This window comes from Phodopus roborovskii, unplaced genomic scaffold (assembly GCF_943737965.1).
Source record: "Phodopus roborovskii unplaced genomic scaffold, PHOROB, whole genome shotgun sequence".
Classification (NCBI taxonomy): Eukaryota; Metazoa; Chordata; class Mammalia; order Rodentia; family Cricetidae; genus Phodopus; species Phodopus roborovskii.
In genome coordinates, this window is record NW_026126588.1 from 20,661,152 (window position 1) to 20,679,030 (window position 17,879).

The following is a 17,879-nucleotide window of genomic DNA, read 5'->3' on the forward strand; positions in this document are numbered from 1 at the left end:
ACTGAAACTCGGCTAGCAGATATGTGGCCATCAACACAAAGCAAGAACCAAACAAAACCAACCAAACAAACAAAAAAACAACAACAACAAAAAACACAGAAACCTGACACAATCCCTAAAAAATATAAATCTAGAAGGTGTATGACCAAAAATTTAAAGTAAATTATTATGACAGTTAATCAAGAGAACATAAATAGACATGTTAATGAAATCAGGAAAACAATGTACAAATAAAATATTCAACAGATACATTAAAATTGTTAAAATTATTAACAGGAGCCCAACAGAAATTCCGGGCTTAAAATAAAAATAATCAAGATTAAAAAGGAAATAGCACTAACAACCAATGTGACAAGAAGGAATTTTCTGTGAACTCAAAGATATGACATTCAGAAATACTGTGAGAAGAAAAAGAGGAGGCACGAAGGACTAGAGACCTATAGAACCCTCAAGAGAGCTAATATTCACTCTGCAGGGTGACACTTAAAGATGCCTGACTTCTGGGGAAAACATAAACATCTAGATATGGGCTTTACAGATCAAAACTGCACAACCATTTTGCTCCTATGAAATAGCTACCATTTTATTTCATTTATGGTATTTGTTTTGTGTTTTTCTTGTTTTTAAACTCCTCCTCTGCCCTTCCCCACCTCCCTCCCATCCAGATCCACTCTCTTCCTGTCTCTCATTAGAAAAGAACAGGCTTCTCAGAGATGTTAAAAATATTACAAGATAAAACAACAACTATCACATCAAAGTTGGACAAGACAAACAACAGAAGGGAAAGAGCCCGAGGGAAGGCCACTCACTCTCACTCTCGGGGATCTCATAAAATCACTATGGAAGCACAGCACACACAGGGCCTGTGCAGGCCCGCGCAGGCCCTGTGCTAGCAGCTCCAGCCTCTGTGAGTTCACAGGAGCTTTGCTCTTGCTGATTTAGAGGCCTTGTTTTCTTGGTGTCCTCCATCCCCTCTGGCTCTTACATTCTTTCCGCTGCTTCTGGGGAGATCCCTGAGCTCTGAGGGGAGGGATTTGTTGGAGACATTCCACTTATGGCTGAGTGTTCTTCAAAGTACTTCAAACACTGAGAGATACAGCTACCAAAATGATCTAGCCAAGCCACTAATGTGCATATGCACTGAAGAATATTTATCTCCAACAGGTATCTGCACTTCCATGTGAATGATAATGTTACCAGTTTAAAAGGCTGCCGTACATATAAAATGTAACAGTGAAACTCATGATAACCACAAAGAGCCAAGTGTAATGCACAAAAGGTAATGGAATTGAGGCCTCCATACACAAAGACACAAAGACAACAGGAAAGGAACAGAGAGCTAGAGCATTGCCAACATGCCAACAGTAAGTACTTACCTGCATAAACAGGACCGAGACATAGTGAATACATCAGCTAGCTCACCAAAGTATCATTCCACCATGCACATGTATCAAAACATTATACTGTATTCTTTTCATACAATTTCAGTCAACAGTTATTCTACAATAATGCTTAAAAAGCCATTGTAAAAAATTTAAATGCAAGTATACAACAAAGATAAATAGCTGTGCTATACATGAACTGCATATCAAATATCAGTGAGGAAATGTAACTACTGAAAAACTCACCACTGCTACAGTAAATACACAGTACCTCAGCCACACCGAAAAGGAAATTGTATCACATAACTCAGCATTATTTCTCTGCTGATCAGAGGAATAAAAATGTATGTCCACACAAACTCGGATAGGGAAGAGCTTAGTGGCTTTGTTTATCATAACCCCAAAGCAACTGCCAACACGCATAGCCATAAAACAGAGCTCAGCTCAGCAGCCAGAGTATACATACATTACATACGACATAATGCATGAAGAACAAACCTCAAAACAACACTGAGGGAAATGGACCTGATTAACAACATACACAGTTTCCCTGGTTTAAAATTTTAGAAAATCCAAATCTCTGTATGTCTGAAACAAAATCAATGCTCAACTAGGAATCAACTAAGAATTGTGTGAAAAATTAGAGACTTAAGAGTGCAGAATAAGGCCGGAATCTTGATTGTGGTGATGGCTTTAAAGGTCCAGTTTTTCCAACCAATATATAAAATATTGACATTTTAGTGCATATGTTTCAGCTATGCTTCAATAAAAGTTTCCATATAAATCTACAGCAAAAAAAATCCCTGAAACTGCTGGGCAACCCTGCCCAGCACATTGCAGTGCTGCACTGCACTACATTACACTACATTACACTGCACTATATTACACTGCCCTACACTGCACTGCACTGCACTGCCCTGCACTACACTACATTACACTACATTACACTGCACTGCACTACATTACACTACACTGCACTGCACTGCACTGCACTATATTACACTGCACTACATTACACTGCACTGCCCTGCACTACACTACATTACACTATATTACACTACACTATATTACACTGCCCTACACTACACTGCACTGCACTATACTACACTATATTACACTGCACTGTATTACACTGCACTGCACTGCACTGCACTGCCTTACCCTACATTACACTACACTATATTACACTGCCCTACACTACATTACACTGCACTGCCCTACACTACATTACACTACACTGCATTGCCCTACACTACATTACACTGCACTGCAGGACAGTACTAAGCTAGCCACACGACAAGACCCTGCTCCAAAGGAACAAAACACACCACTATACCCAGATTACTACCCATCTCTCCATTAGAGTATTATAAAACACTAAAATGTTTTCTAATAACAGAAACCCTATGTGCTGAAACTGAAGGCCAGATACAAATGGCCAAAAGCTGAGCTCTGCTACAAAGGACACTCCCATGCTACACGTGGACTGATCTCTGACTGGAAGCAGTCCCACACTAGTCTTTTTCCATGGGTCATGGAGTCATAGGTGATTTTAATCCTTTATTACTTATTTTTATTCTCCCAAGTTTTCTTTTCTGTTTTCTTGCTCTGGTATTACTTCCATTCTTGTGTGAGCTTACAGTAGTCTTCTAAGGAAGAAAAAGTTTTCCAAGGAAAAGAAGGGAGTCCTGGCAAACGATCCCTCCTCTGCACCACTGGTCCTGGGAAGATCAAGGGCAGACTCTGGGGACTCGTATGTGATCCAATGATTATCTATAGATTTGATGATATGTTCGCATTCACACCAGCTAACGATTTTCATGTATCAGATAGAGAGAATTTCAACTCTACTGAAACTTAAGTAGCTTTGTTTCACATCAACAAATACTAATGTAGGAACTCAAATATAGAGGCGTCTTCCTGCCTACACACTGCCTCAGTGGCCTCTGCCACTACCCCAGTGTAATGGAAGAGCTAATCAAGTTCCTCCCGTGTTGGAAACCATCCTTTCCCTAAGCTTTCAAGTGTGGGCTTCCTCAAATTGTTCAAACCTCAGAACAGAATTTAAAGTTATAACAGTAAATAAATTAAACAATAAATACTAAGGATAAATGTCTCAGTTCTCAGACGGCTATCTAAAAGCTACTTGATTAAACTTGACACATGTTGCAAACATAAGATTAAGATGAGTGTTGAGTGTGTTTCCTGGCTGAGTGATTTTGGGAGACACCATTACATGTTGCTGAGGTTTCTACATCTGACTACTATGAGCCTTTTCATAAACTGAAAATAACAGATAATTAAATATTCATTATGAAATGTACTATAAAGCAGAGCAATTAAGTATACCAAACTGTTGGTTGTTTAACAGCAATGTATTTTTACCTCAAAGAATTATTCTCAGCTTTCTGTCTGCCAAGTTCACTCTCGGTATCCATTGCCTTTCTTGCTAATGATTTCATTTCTTTTTCCACAGTGGTTATGGTTTCCTTCATCAAAGTCATATTTGACATTTGTTCCATACGCTCATCATCAAGCTACACAAGTAGAATGGCACAGTTAACTGCTATCATTAAGTAGTCTTACTGGTCTTAGCAGCAGAGACACACTCCTAAAAACTGCAGCTTATGCAGAATTTACACATGATACAATCAACTAGGGCAGACCTGAACACTGTGGAAGGTTTATTATTTATTCATTCATTCATTCATTTTTTTTAATTATTATTATTATTTTGGTTTTTCAACACAAGGTTTCTCTGTATTGCTTTGGAGCCTGTCCTGGAATTAGTTCTGTAAACCAGGCTGGCCTCAAACTCACAGAGATCCACCTGCCTCTTCCTCCCAAGTGCTGGGACTAAAGGCGTGCACACCAACACCCAGCCTGTGGAAGGTTTTATATAGATAAAATATAATAGGAATAAAAACAATAGAGTTTTTCTATAAAGCCTATCTATCTCAGTATTATCAGTCTACCTTTCTCAATCTGGTTCAATTTGACTATACATATATATTTATGTTACCCAAGATTAATACATTACACATAGAATAGGATTATGAAAATAAAATTCTTTTTCTTCTCTCTGTATTTTACTTATTATAACAAAATACCTCAAATGAATTTATCTGTACATTCAGACCTTAACTCTTTATGTACCTGGAACAATGCTAACATGTATCTGGAACACACTTGATATACTCATATTTGGTGAGATTATCTTTAATAGAACAGGGAAATGAAAAAAACTGAAATTTTAAACAAGTGTAGCGGTACTATAATGCTAACACTCGGGAGGCTGAAGCTGCAGAATCATGGGTTCTACACAGTGAGACCTTGTACCCCCCCTCCCAAAATAGTCAATTAATTTCCTAAAAATCCTGAGGCTACATCCTAACAATAAAAACAAAAATGCTTTGCAACCAAATACAACAAAAATAAAAAGCTGCATTCATGTTTCTAGAGAGGAAGAATTAAGTGAAAAGGTAACAGGGTTATGAAAATAACACAGACACTTCATACATACCAGCGTAAGTATTTTAGGACTATAAGCACACTCTTAGAAAAATAAATAAAAAGGTACCTAGTACAGTAAAGTGAGAAAAGGGGAGGCTATGGGAAGGAGAGCCAAAGAGGGTTTGTTTTACGTTATGAACTGTGCACTCCAGCTCCTCTATCCTTTGCTCCAAGTGAGCCTTCTCATTAAACGCTGTCTCTTGAGCAATCTGTTTAAGACACAAACACAACAAAGCACGGTCAGTGTCACTGCACTTGGACTGAACTGACGAAGACAGGCAAAAAAACTGCACACCTTTAGCCTTTCCCTCAGACTATCTCGCTCTGTGGTCATTCTTCGTAAATCAGTGAAGGCCACATCTCTTTCTGTCTCTACCCGACGAAGAATAGCATGTGCTGTAGTTGATTTGGGAGACTTACAGCTTTTCATCATTTCTCTTCGAAGTCGAGCAATTTCTTCCTGTGCCTATGACAAAAATACACAGAATTTTTACAAAAAGAAAACTTTGAACTACACATGCAGTATCTTATATCCAGTCAGTTAAAATTAAACCTGAAATACGCAAGCAAGAAAATAAGGAAATGGTAGAATTTTTATTTTCAAGAGTTCACAAATAAGTGCAAGCAAATTTAAATGTATATGTGTTGTTGTGTACTGTGTGTGTGTAGCTAAGAAACAGACTTGGCATATTCCACTTACACACTCTGAAAAATAAATCTGAAGTTGGCACGGCTGAGGTGGAATGTGTGTCTAATGAGAAGTCCACAGTGCTAATCTTTCTTTCTCTATATTTGCTCTATCTCTATATACACTATTGTCCTGGCTACTTTTACCCTGACAGAAAGTTCCACTTACACCCCAACGTGCTCTCTGAACACTAAACGGTCCTGAGGCCTCTGACCTGCTGCAAGGCTACAGATGATTTCATTTCTCTCTTTAGTTTCCTGACTCTAACCTGGTCTCCAGGTCTCCAGGTCTCCAGGTTCAGCTTAGACTTCACCACATTCCTAACTTTCCTGAGTACTGCCCCTGACACTGGCTCTTTCTACTCTGGTTCCCGGCAAGCACCCATCACCTTCATCACGGAGAGTTCTCCCTTAGCTGGATGACATGTCACCTAGTCCTCCTACCCCCATCCACCGTGCCATGTTTTTCTTCCTCTGTCAGGCTGTTTTTAAAGGCAATCTTTATCCATTGCCAATTACATCCACAATGTCACCCCAGGGCAACCTGCCCCTATCCCTCAAGCCACCACCACTGCAGGAGGAGCTTACCAACTGTAATGAACTTTGCTCAGTTCCTGTTCCCCTTAATTTTATGGCAACATCCACACTGGTCCAAGACGTTTCTCCCTTTGTGTCCTGGTCTCTATCTTTCAAGGGTTCTTCCCTGCCTCTTGAAGATTACATCTTGACATCTCTGCTCTATTGTGGAACTTTCTCATCCATGCTGAAGGCTCAAAGCTCGGCTCTAAGAAGGTGACTTCTAGCGCTGCATATTCAGTACCTGCCTCTCTCCCTTATCCAGTTCTAAATGAATACTACTAGGTGGCAGTTACAATCTAAACATATACCACCTTACTCCACCTTCCCAAACCAAACTCAGAACTTTCTCTCAAACTATCAATGGTTTGTTTCTCTTCTATTGATTTCCACAATTCTCTGTCATTCGAGACAAAATTTCAAATGTTTCCATTTGTCTCTCCTGCCCCAAACTAAACCTTATCAAATCTTCCTTAGTTTATCTGGCATCTGTGCCTGTATTTATTTCTACAAATAGCACCTTTGTTCATTCATGGACCATGATAACATTTTTCTAAAGAATCCATAGTTCTTCCTCCTCTAATTTTCTTGAAGGGAAAATTTGATACTAATATAGAAAGATTATATAAGATTTGCTACCAGGTCAATTGGATTTTTTAAAAAAGGCTACATTGGTTATATTTCCCTGCTTTCAATAAATAATAAATTGTCCATTGCTTAAAAATCAAATGTATAAGCCCTAGTTAGGCCCACCAAACCATGTGTGGTGGTCAGAAAGAAAACGGCCCCCATAGGGAGCGGCACTATTAGGAGGTGTGGCTTTGTTGGAGTAGGTGTGGTCTTGTTGGAAGAAGTGTGTCATTGTGGGGGTGGGCTTTGAGGTCTCCTTTGCTCAAGCTGTGCTCAGTATGGTACACAGTTCACTTCCTGTTGTCTGTAGCTCAAATGCAGAGCTCTCAGCTCCTTCTCCAGCACCACACCACCATGTTTGATAATGAATTAAACCTCTTTAAGGCAGGATATACTGTGTGACTCGGTGGGCTCAGTGAGCCACATTATAGCTTCCACGCTGAGATTCTGTTTGTTTGGTTTTGGATATTTTGGTTTTACTTTTAAATTTCGTATTTCCGGTGGGGGGGGTGGGGGGGGAGTTGCAAGATCAGAGGGAGGAAGCAAGGGGTTGGGGAGATGAATGAGATTGGGATGTATGATGTGAAATGCACAAAGAATCAATAAAAAGTTTCTTTAAAAAAAAAATGTTCCTTTATATGAGTTGCCATGGTCATGGTGTCTTTTCACAGCAATAGAAATCCTTACTAAGATATCATCAAAGGTCAAAAGTTGGCAGCCTACATAGCTCTCACGGGTAAGAACCAGCCTCCTTCCTTGTCTTATATAGATCTATAAGCTAAGAACATTTTTCCTATTTCTTAAATGCCCAGAGAAAACAATCAAAACAACCATTTTTTCATAATGGTAAACATAATATAAAATTCAACTGTCAGTGTCCATGAAGTTTATTGGAACAGGCTCTATTATGTATTGTCAATGGCTGCGTCATCCTGTGACAGAACTGAGTAGCTGCCACAGACCGCACATGGCCTTCAAGATGAAGACACGATGAGGACATTTATGAAACAGGGTGCACACTCCTGCCCTAGTCCATCTCCCTTCCAAGCCTTCACCGCCCCTCCTCCTCCTCACATTCAGCCTGCCCTAGTCCATCTCCCTGTCCTACTGCCCGCCCTCCTCCTTTGTCTCACCCTGTTCCTGCAGGGTACTCTTCCTTGCCCCAACCATAATTCAGGACTCAAATGCCATATATTCTGGCAAAATTTCCTTGATCACTAGAACTTTAAAAAAAAAAAAGTGTACTTTTTATTTCTTACAATATACTCTAAAGTAGATAGCTTATAGTTACAAAACCTTAGCCATTAAAGGCTAGGTTCACAACCAAAAATATAGTTACAAAAACTAAACCAATAAAAAACACTATTCTTTTCTCCACAACTACACTATATACTAATGGAAACAGGGGCTGCTTTAATTCTACCCCTTAGCGTATGAGAACTTTTCCCACTAATGTTTTTTCACTTGAGAAAATTTTACATGTATCTAGGTATGTGAAATAAGTACACCAATCAGAAACTTCCTGATTAAAAAATCAGAAAGAAATGTAGTCCAAAATAATTTTTGGCATACATATAACTTATTAAAGATGGAAGAAAATTTGCATAGCAATGAGATGGATATCTTTGTTTATTTCTAGATAAATAGTTAAGCCTTCATACTTTAGGGCACAGAACATCTCCAGTGTTTATCAGAGTTATCCTTGTCAATGGGATTCTACTTTGCATAAATGCATGTAGTACAAGCATGAGAGAACTATGTTTAGAGCCACCTCAGAAATGGTTAATTCTATCCTAATCTCAAGATGAAACTAATATTTTCTCAGAAATGGTTGATTCTATCCTAATCTCAAGATGAAACTAATATTTTCTCAGAAATGGTTAATTCTATCCTAATCTCAAGATGAAACTAATATTTTCTATGAAAATTAAGAAAGCAACCCAAACAGCTATTTCTACTTCCTTTTTATTTTATTTCTTGAGACAGAGTCTCACTATGTAGTTTAGGCTGGCCTAGAACTCTAATGTAGACCAGGCTAGCCTCAAATTCACAGACCCATGTGCCTGTGGCTCCCAAGTGTTGGAATTAAAGGCCTGTGCCACCCCACACAGCTTCAAACAAAAGTTTTTGAAATCATTCTAATGTAATACAATCTAAAAATACACTGATTTGGTACTGCATGCTAAGGAATGACAGTAGGAAAGTATTGAAAGCACTTGCTTTCCAATTAAACCATTACATTTTAGTAGAAACTGTGTACAGTAGAAGTGCTTCAACTCAGGACAGACAAATGTCAAATCTGAGCTGCAGTTTTAGGGAGCATCATCAGGCTTACATGGTATGATGGTATGCAGAAAACAAAGGGTGCACGCTGTGTGTTAAGAAGCAAGGCTGCAACAAAGCCACACAACGCGACACAGGTCTATGCCTCAACTCTATAATGTGTTTGCCTTTGAGTTATTTTGGTTGTATATTCAGAAACATTTCACTATTGCAAAACCTTCATGCTCCCATATTCTGTGACAAATACGGGGTCATGACCTACACAGCCTATTAAAGTAGTAACTCTAGAGCCCTGGATAGCAATAGCTCTTCTTAAAATTGTAGTTATTTATCAAAGAAATTATACTATGATATATAGGATTTAATTCTATTTGGTTCAAGATTTTATTAATAAAAGCTATATAGTTCTAAATAGAAAGTATAGTTAACTACAAAGTTATTTTATCTCTAAATTCAAGCAAGTTTTATGGCAGTTCTCAAAATGATTTGATAGAATTTCTTACCCTTCTCCCCACCAAATCCTAAAGGTTTTACCGTAAACATACTACATCCCATCCTTCAAGACTCTCCTTTCTCTTTATGGTTTTGTCATTGCTTTGTTCTGGTTTTAATGTTTTGTGATGTGTGAAGGACCAAGGCCCCACGCACGCACTCCATCAGTGAGCCATAGCTGCACCCCTGTCCTCATTTCCTGTCCCAAAAGCAAAGTTTTCTGCATGTGTGCAATCTCTAATGAAATGTAAGAATGGCAGATGGTGTGCTTGCACTTACTATACTGGAAATACAATACCTTTCACTAAGAGTATCTTGAGCACTGGGCTAAGGATGTAGCCTAAAATGCACAAGGTCCTGGGTTTGATCCCAGCAACACAATGAAAAAAAAGGAAAAAAATGTAATTTCCAAATGTCAGATTAATTTGGCTGGCATGTTTAATTATGGTCATAAGACCTAAGGAAGAATTGCAAACCTCTGGAAGTGACTGCCATTACTTACAAATCTGTGTGCTTACACGCTTACCTGCTCATAAAGAATGAAGGTCTTGTCTCTCTCAGATGTAAGCACCTTGACGTTGCCCTGGATTTCTGCCAAATGACGTTCATATTTTTCCAGCATACATTTCAGTTCTTCACGGTCTCTGGTTGTTGACTTCAAAAGCTCTACATCACAGTTTGCACCCTAGAATTATTATTTAAGATATCTGAAGTTCTTCTTGTATATTTAGTTTTTCTTTTGTTGAGACAGGGTCTCAAATGGTCCAAGCTAGACTTGAACTCACTATGAAGCCGGGGCTAGCCCTGAATTCTTGATCCTCCTGCCTCTGCCTCCCAAGTGCTGATAAACAGGTGGGCACTAACATTCCTGACCTAAAACGCTTTCACCCATACTGATAGAACACTACTGTACGCTTTCACTCACACTAACGAAACATTAGTGTACGCTATCACTCACACTAACGAAACACTACTGTACGCTTTCACTCATACTAACGAAACACTACTGTATGCTTTCACTCACACTAACAAAATACTACTGTATGCTTTCAATCACACTAAGGAAATACTACTGTACACTTTCACTCACACTGACAGGACACTACTGTATTCTTTCACTCACACTAAGGAAACACTACTGTACGCTTTCACTCACACTACTGATGGAATACTACTGTACACTTTCACTTACACTAATGATGAAACACTAGTATACGCTTTCACTCACACTAAGGAAACACTACTGTACGCTTTCACTTACACTAACGAAACACTAGTGTACGCTTCTAATCACAGTACTGACGGAACACTAGTGTACGCTTTCACTCACACTACTGATGAAGCACTACTTTGGGTGGCAGTGCGCATTCTCTACTTAGGTGAACATGACTACAGAATGAAAGGAAATAATGAACAACGACAAAATTACCTCTTTCACAACTTTATCTCAAATTGTAATAACCACAACTTGTACTGGGACTAAAGAGCTAACCTTGTTTTTCACTGTACCATCAAAGAGACCTGTCTCCCAACCTCCCTGATATTACATTTTATACAGAATCAAATTAATTATTTCCAAATAAGATAAATCAAAAAATAAAATTCAGTACTTGAGAAACAAACTAAAAGATGAAAAAAATTTCTCCAAACCTACCCGGGAAGATGGAGATGGGCGTCTTGGACTTTTAGATCTATTCCTGATCATTTTCCTCAAATTCTGAGCTTCAGTCTTATAATAATCTCTGTCTGCTTCTAAAGTCTTGACAAAGGAATCAAGTCTAGAAGGAGATTTATTTTGTGCTTTCTCAGCCTCTAAAATTATCTTGCCAAGGAGGGGGGAAATAAGCAATTATTTCAAGCTAAATTATAACACAGTTTTCTAAATAAAAAACACAAAGGAGTCTTTAAAATATTAAATTAATTATTTTTAAAAAAGCAAAACACCATTTTAAAGCAATTTTCATCATTCTTGTACGCTTTATTTGAATAAAATACTACATTTACTTAAACACTTTGAGAAGAAAACATATATATGAGATTTCAGAAACATCCAGACCTGAAGCAAATCTTAGAAACAGTACGACGGACTTTGGAAATCTTTACATGCTACTTTTATAACAATACTCATTCAATGAATGGCTATGCTAATGAATCCTGGACAGTCGCTACACTCAGGTGTCTCCCATGAACTCCCATTCACGTGGTTATATTTAGAAATGCTTCTTTTCTAAAATGTTTTTTTAATATTTGTTTTACGAATACTGAGAAAAAGTTGACATGTTTCAGATAGTGTTTTAAGTATTTTAAATGACAGACTAAAATGTTTAAATCAATGAATTTTCATTTCATATTGTTAGAGAAATAAAATATCAACTGGTGCTAGGCAACAATTTATAACAAAATATTATGAAAGACATAAAATTTAAAATATAGAAAAATGTACCTTATATACTGAAAATTAAAAATTTGGGAGCCACCATACTGAATGGAGTAACAGCTAAAAACATTTTGCTAAAACCAACCAAAAGTTATTTTCAACCTCCAGGACAGCAGTTCTCAACCTATGGGTTGTGGTGTCTTTGGGGTTTAACAATTCTTTCGCAGGGGTGGCCTAAGACCATCAGAAAACACAGATATTTACACTACAATCCCTAACAGCAGCAGAATGGCGGTTATGAAGTGGCGACACTATAATTTTATTGTTGGGGCTACCCTAACATGTATTAAGGGGCCACGGCATTAGCAAGGGTGAGAGCCAGGGCTCTAGGAGAACAATGCAGTGATGAGCAGGAGGGAGGCAGGGAGGCACACTCTTCAGATGGGCCTTTAGCAGGCACTGACTTTAGAGAAACGTTCACAAACGCAGGAGTCAAAGAGTGTATAAAATGCTCTTAGTAGCTTACAAAGTAAAGCTGACTGCTTACCATGTATTTATGAAAAATGTACTTACAGATTTAAGCCTTTTAATTGTATCTTCCAATACTGTTATATTATTTTGCTGGCAAATGAGTTCAATCTGAAAAATTAGAAATTCTATTATTTATACTGAAGATGCTTAAACTGATTTCACTGGAAAGAGTATTAAAAAGGAAGCCATTTAAAAATAAAAGTACACAGATATTATTTTAAGCAGAAGGTAACCTGTCCCTTATGCTTACCTACCTTCAGTGGTAAAAGAACCCAGGTGAAAAAAGTGGTCCCTTTACTCAACATTTTTCATAAAATATTAACTTACTGTATTGTAGCACATTATTCTCCATTAACTGGATTAAAATGTTGACACTGACTATAATTTCCAAGATTATAAAAGAAAAGTAATATAAAGAATGGAGTAGAGTTCTCAAACTAATGCCTTCATTTCACCCAATCCACAACACACTTTTGCATCAATTTTATGACACTGAACTTATACTCAGTTTTACAGTACAGCTGTCATCTATGACATATATTTCAAAACAAGTGACTGTTTTTATGATAAGCTCTTTGCTAAAAGTCAGCAAAAATAAATTACATTTATAATTCATTAGCATCTTCTCATTATCCTGAACTAAGATACACATGCTATATTTTAAATTTGAGTTCTCTGGAACAATTATCTTTGCTGGGAACCAAGCCCAGGGTCTCAAAAACACTAGTTAGGAGTAAAATTCAGTATAAGCCCAGTCCCATTAATTATCCTTCTAAGATTCCTGTAGAAGTCATACTGAAGTTTATAAAATATTAAGGGGTCCTAATGTTTGGAAAATAACCTATGGTTGTATAATCTTTTTTTTTTTTTTTTTTTTTTTTTTTTTGCTTTTTTGGTTGTATAATCTTATGAACAAGTCTGAATTATTAATTTTCATTGTTCCATTTTATGCTACTGGGTGTTAACCTGACTACATCTGGGATTAAGTAACCCTAAGCAGATGGATACACCTGGGAGGGAGTTTTCTTAATTAAACCTTTTGAAGTAGGAAGACCCGCTCTACATGCTGATCTTTTGAGATGGGGAGACAGACTTTTAATGTGGTCCATACCTTCAGGTGGCAACCTATACATAAGGGAAAAGCAAGTGTTTGCCCTCTGCCTGCCTGCCTGCCTGCCCTTGTTCTCACGGGGGAGTTCATTCCCACTTCAGGACTCTGGCATATATATACTGAAGGCCAGTGGAGGCATCACCACGGACTGAGCAGCTACTGGATCCTGGGACTCTGTGCTAGCAGACAGCTATTGATGAACTACTGAACCACAGCCTATAAACCACTCATAAAATGGGCTTTTTATATTTAGACTCATTCTATCAAGTCTGGTCCTCTAGAGAACCCTGACTAATACAGCTACTATGCACTTACTAAAAAAACATAAGCACAGTATAAAAATGTGTAAAGATTTTTGTTCTGTGTTAAGAGTGAAGACTCAGTAAAACAGACTATCCAGTGTGACACTTCCTCAAAAGCTGATGTACACACATATCTTACATACAGATGAAACAATAACCAGTAGCATGTAAACTGAAGAGTCTAGAGACAAGTGTAATAGTAGTGGATATTATTTCCTTAACTGTAGTTTTCTAGGTGAACTGAAATCTTGTTTACAATCGTGTGGGCAGGCGGTGTTGAAGGTTGAACCTTTCTAGGCCAGCTCTTTACCACTGAGCTACACCCAGAAACTTGAAATTTGTACAATAAACATATATAACCTTTATGCTGACACAAGTGATAATCTTACCCTGAAAAATCATTGTAACTGTCCCGAAGGAACAGTGTGTCTGACAATGTGGTAATTATTCATACTGGGAAACACAATAAATACAACAAAACACAAATTTCTGCCCTGGAGAGTTTATAATCTAGTCAAAAAGAGAAAGAGAATAGTCAAAATATATATCAAATACTGTCTATGGCACTCAAAAGCTACACAATAACCACCCGAATTCTAAGGCACGTGAGGTTTTTTTTTTTTTTTTTTTTTTTTTCTTGAAGTGAACAAAGCAGGTAAAGATCTCTGTCTTTAGGGACACAACATTCCAGCTGGGAGAGATGACCGTGGTGGTTTGAGTAAAAACGGCTCCCATGGGCTCACGTATTTGAACGCTTAGTCCCGAGGGCGTAGAGCTGTTTGAAATACTTGTTGGAGGAAGTGTGTCACTGGGGTGAGCGTTGAGGTTTCCAAAGCTCACAGAAGACCTAATCAGTCTCCCCTCCTCCTGCACATCAAATTGTAGCTCTCAACTACTTTTCCAGCACCGTGCCTGCACCACGCTCCGGCCAGGATGACAATGAACTAGACTAAATAAGCCTCTGAAACTGCAAGCAAGCCCCCAATCAGACGCTTTGCTTAAGACTTGCCTTGCTCATGGCGTCTTTTCACAGCAAAAGAACAGTGGCTAAGACAGATGCTTTTTTCTTTTTAAAGCTAAAATAAGTCAGTTAAATAACAAGTTGCATACTATACTGGCCAAGAAAAGCAGAGCTAAGGATACTGCGTTTATGAAAACAAGACAGAAATTAGAAACAGTTATCAGGAAGTCTCCAGGGGAAGGCCTCCTTTGAGCAAGGTTTAAAGAGGGCCCAGGAAATCCGGGTGAATATTCCAGGGGGGAAGTACTGTTACAGCAAATGCCCAAACGCAAAAGAATGCCTAGCCAGTTCCAAGGAGCAGTAAGGTCCTTGTGTCGCTGAGCAGAGAGGAAGAGGAAGGATAGGATGGAGAGGGCACCCACATGATGGTTCCTAGTCATCTGTGGCTCCAGCCCCAGGGGATCCACTGCCCACTTCCAGCCTCCGCATACATAAGGGACACATGACACACACACAGACATCCATACACATAAAACTAAATAATTTTAAAATAGACTTTCAAAAGAGCAGGATAGATAGGGTATGCGTACATCTAAATGTGTACATGTAAAAAGGATTTTACAAACTTAATATTAAGTCTTACATAGTGTTTTCTATATATTAGATTCGATTATTTTGGCTGATTGAATCATTAACAAAAGCAACAATAATCAAAGGGTACACATGTGGCACACACATATGTGCAGGCAAAACACTCATAAAATAAGTAACTGTAAAATAAGATAAAAAGTGTACTGCTGCAGAAAGGAGCTCTCATGTTAATAATGCCAATATCTCACATAGGATTATTAAATTTTAAACATGCTGGTGCCGTCTTAGAAAATGTCTTAATTAAGTCATAATTTAGTTGTATTCAGTTTAATTGCAAATGTCACTGAGTATAAAAGCTAGTGAATTTTAGTTTAGGTTACTTTGCCTTAACAATACTACCGATAAGTTGTGTTTCAAAAAGATATACATAAACATATAAACTAACATATATGGTATAAGAAACTAACAATAGTAACAAGAGCAGTTCTGCTCTTCACATTACAGAAAATCATGTCCAACTGCCTACAAAATGCTATATTAAAGCATAAATGGTAACTCAAGATGTGAAGGCAGACAAAGGCAAAGAGCTGCAAATTTAGTATGTGCTCTAACTCTAGTACTGCCTGCTTTTGAAGACGCAGACCTCCTCTTGAGTGAGGGATCTATATAGTAATCACTTTTTTTTTTCTTTCTTTCTTAAAACATTCTTTCTATGTAGTCCTAACATGGAAAAATAAGGATCTGGGAAAACAGGCTGAATAGATGTTTATTCAGGGAGAAATAGCTTACAATAGAGACAGATGAACGCAGGCAGGTTCCAGTCCCAAGGATGCATCCGGATGCCCTCCATCTCAGTCCAGGAAGGATATCGAGCTCCTGGGTCCCCTCCCCAGACCTAGTTCCCCCCAGGTAACATCTGCACCTGTCCCACCTCCAATGGGCATGGTCAGTGCAACAGGTGCAGACAGAGTGACTCTCTCACTACACAGTCCTACCCCGCCATGAACTCACAATCGTCTTGCCTTAGCCTCTCCAGGGCTGAGATGACAGTCACGGGCCACTCTGCCTGTATTAGGGAGTCATTTTTAAAAGTAGAGATAGTGGAAACGCTGGAATATAATTTAGATAGACTCACAATATGCACTGCAAGATTCTAGATGGTTGTCACTCTTGGATCACTGGCTCAGAGACTAGAAGGCAACTGACATCTAGAATGTGGCCAACTTAGCACTGTACAGAACACTTGCTGATAGCCAATCTCCATCTTAAAAGCAAGGGTCCTAGTATCAGTCAGGGTATGGTGTATTACACTTTCCTGAGAAACTGAACCAGGACCATTCCCTAACATGACATATAAGTCAGAGTTTGTTGTTTGAAATCACTCAGCTTCAGAAGTAAATTGTTACACATCAATAAAAACGCAACAGTAGATACTCAAAAACAGTTTAGAAGAGGTTGCTGTATGAATATTTAAAAATACTACTGACCAAAAGTAAATTCGTCTCAGTAAACAAAATTAATTCTATCATTAGCTTCAGACTCCACTTCTACTTATTTCAAAACACTGTAAGAGCACGAGCATTCTTTTTCAGCAATCAAATTACAAACTATCTCAAGTTCTATCCCAAAACACAGACAAGAAACATACCTTTGGTGATTACAAACCAACAATGCACACCCAATGCAAAGGATTTGGGCAACACATACTGGTGTCCTCACCCCCAAATCGAACTTGCACCTCTCTGCCCTGCAGCATAAGTCAGGCCGCTGCTCACTTCACGGCACACACCCTAAGCAACCATTCCTCTTTTTGCCTTGATGTACTAAAGGGCCCAGTTTTTCTCTCCAACAATGCTATCCCAAAGATGCAGCTCAAATACTTTCCAATTCTCCAATGGAGCACATGCCACACCATATAAGAATGTCATTTTTCTAGAAATATGCTTTTCTGGGCCAAGCAAAATTTTATTTAACCTTTGAATTTAGTGTTTTTGTTTTTATGTAACCTACCTCTCATAATTCTGATGCTGTACATTCCTAGAGTTCTTCCTCTTAATACCAGAGAATTCACTCTTACACCTACCTAACCCCTGCTCCAATCTGGCCAGTAGGCCCTAAAACTCTAAAACAGATGCCGTCTATAAAGCGCACACTCAGAGTTGGAACTCAGCTGCCTTCTGTCTGGGGAGGAGACAGTTAATTTTTAATATGAAGAAGGAAGGACAGTTAAACCCTTCCTTAAATTGGACAATTTTCAGTCAAGAGTAAAACTATACTCAATTAACCACTAAACCATACATGAAAGGTTAAAGCAAACTGACAAGTTTATTGAGAAATACTGAAAACATACAAGCTACTTTGAAGTGTCTTTTAAATACTTGTGTAGCGACCATGTGAAGGCAAATTATTCAAGCTAAAAAGGAACCACTCTATCTACTTTCAC

The 17,879-nt window shown here is 38.3% G+C and overlaps 1 protein-coding gene across 6 annotated transcripts in view; it reads right to left on the reverse strand.

Annotated features, from left to right (window-relative positions):
• The window catches only part of Tsga10 (testis specific 10), a 75,161-nt gene that overhangs the window by 42,729 nt on the left and 14,553 nt on the right, over positions 1 to 17,879 (reverse strand). For 3 of the 6 annotated variants that reach the window (XM_051204325.1, XM_051204324.1, XM_051204322.1), the window contains exons 4-9: positions 12,514 to 12,579; positions 11,218 to 11,385; positions 10,090 to 10,248; positions 5,191 to 5,361; positions 5,027 to 5,104; positions 3,768 to 3,919 (exon numbers count right to left, since the gene is read on the reverse strand). In XM_051204325.1, coding sequence (XP_051060282.1) covers positions 3,768 to 3,919; positions 5,027 to 5,104; positions 5,191 to 5,361; positions 10,090 to 10,248; positions 11,218 to 11,268 — 611 coding nt within the window. In that variant the 5' untranslated portion in view covers positions 11,269 to 11,385; positions 12,514 to 12,579. The remainder of the gene's footprint in view (positions 1 to 3,767; positions 3,920 to 5,026; positions 5,105 to 5,190; positions 5,362 to 10,089; positions 10,249 to 11,217; positions 11,386 to 12,513; positions 12,580 to 17,879) is intronic. The other 3 variants (XM_051204327.1, XM_051204323.1, XM_051204326.1) reach the window with 3 other exon arrangements.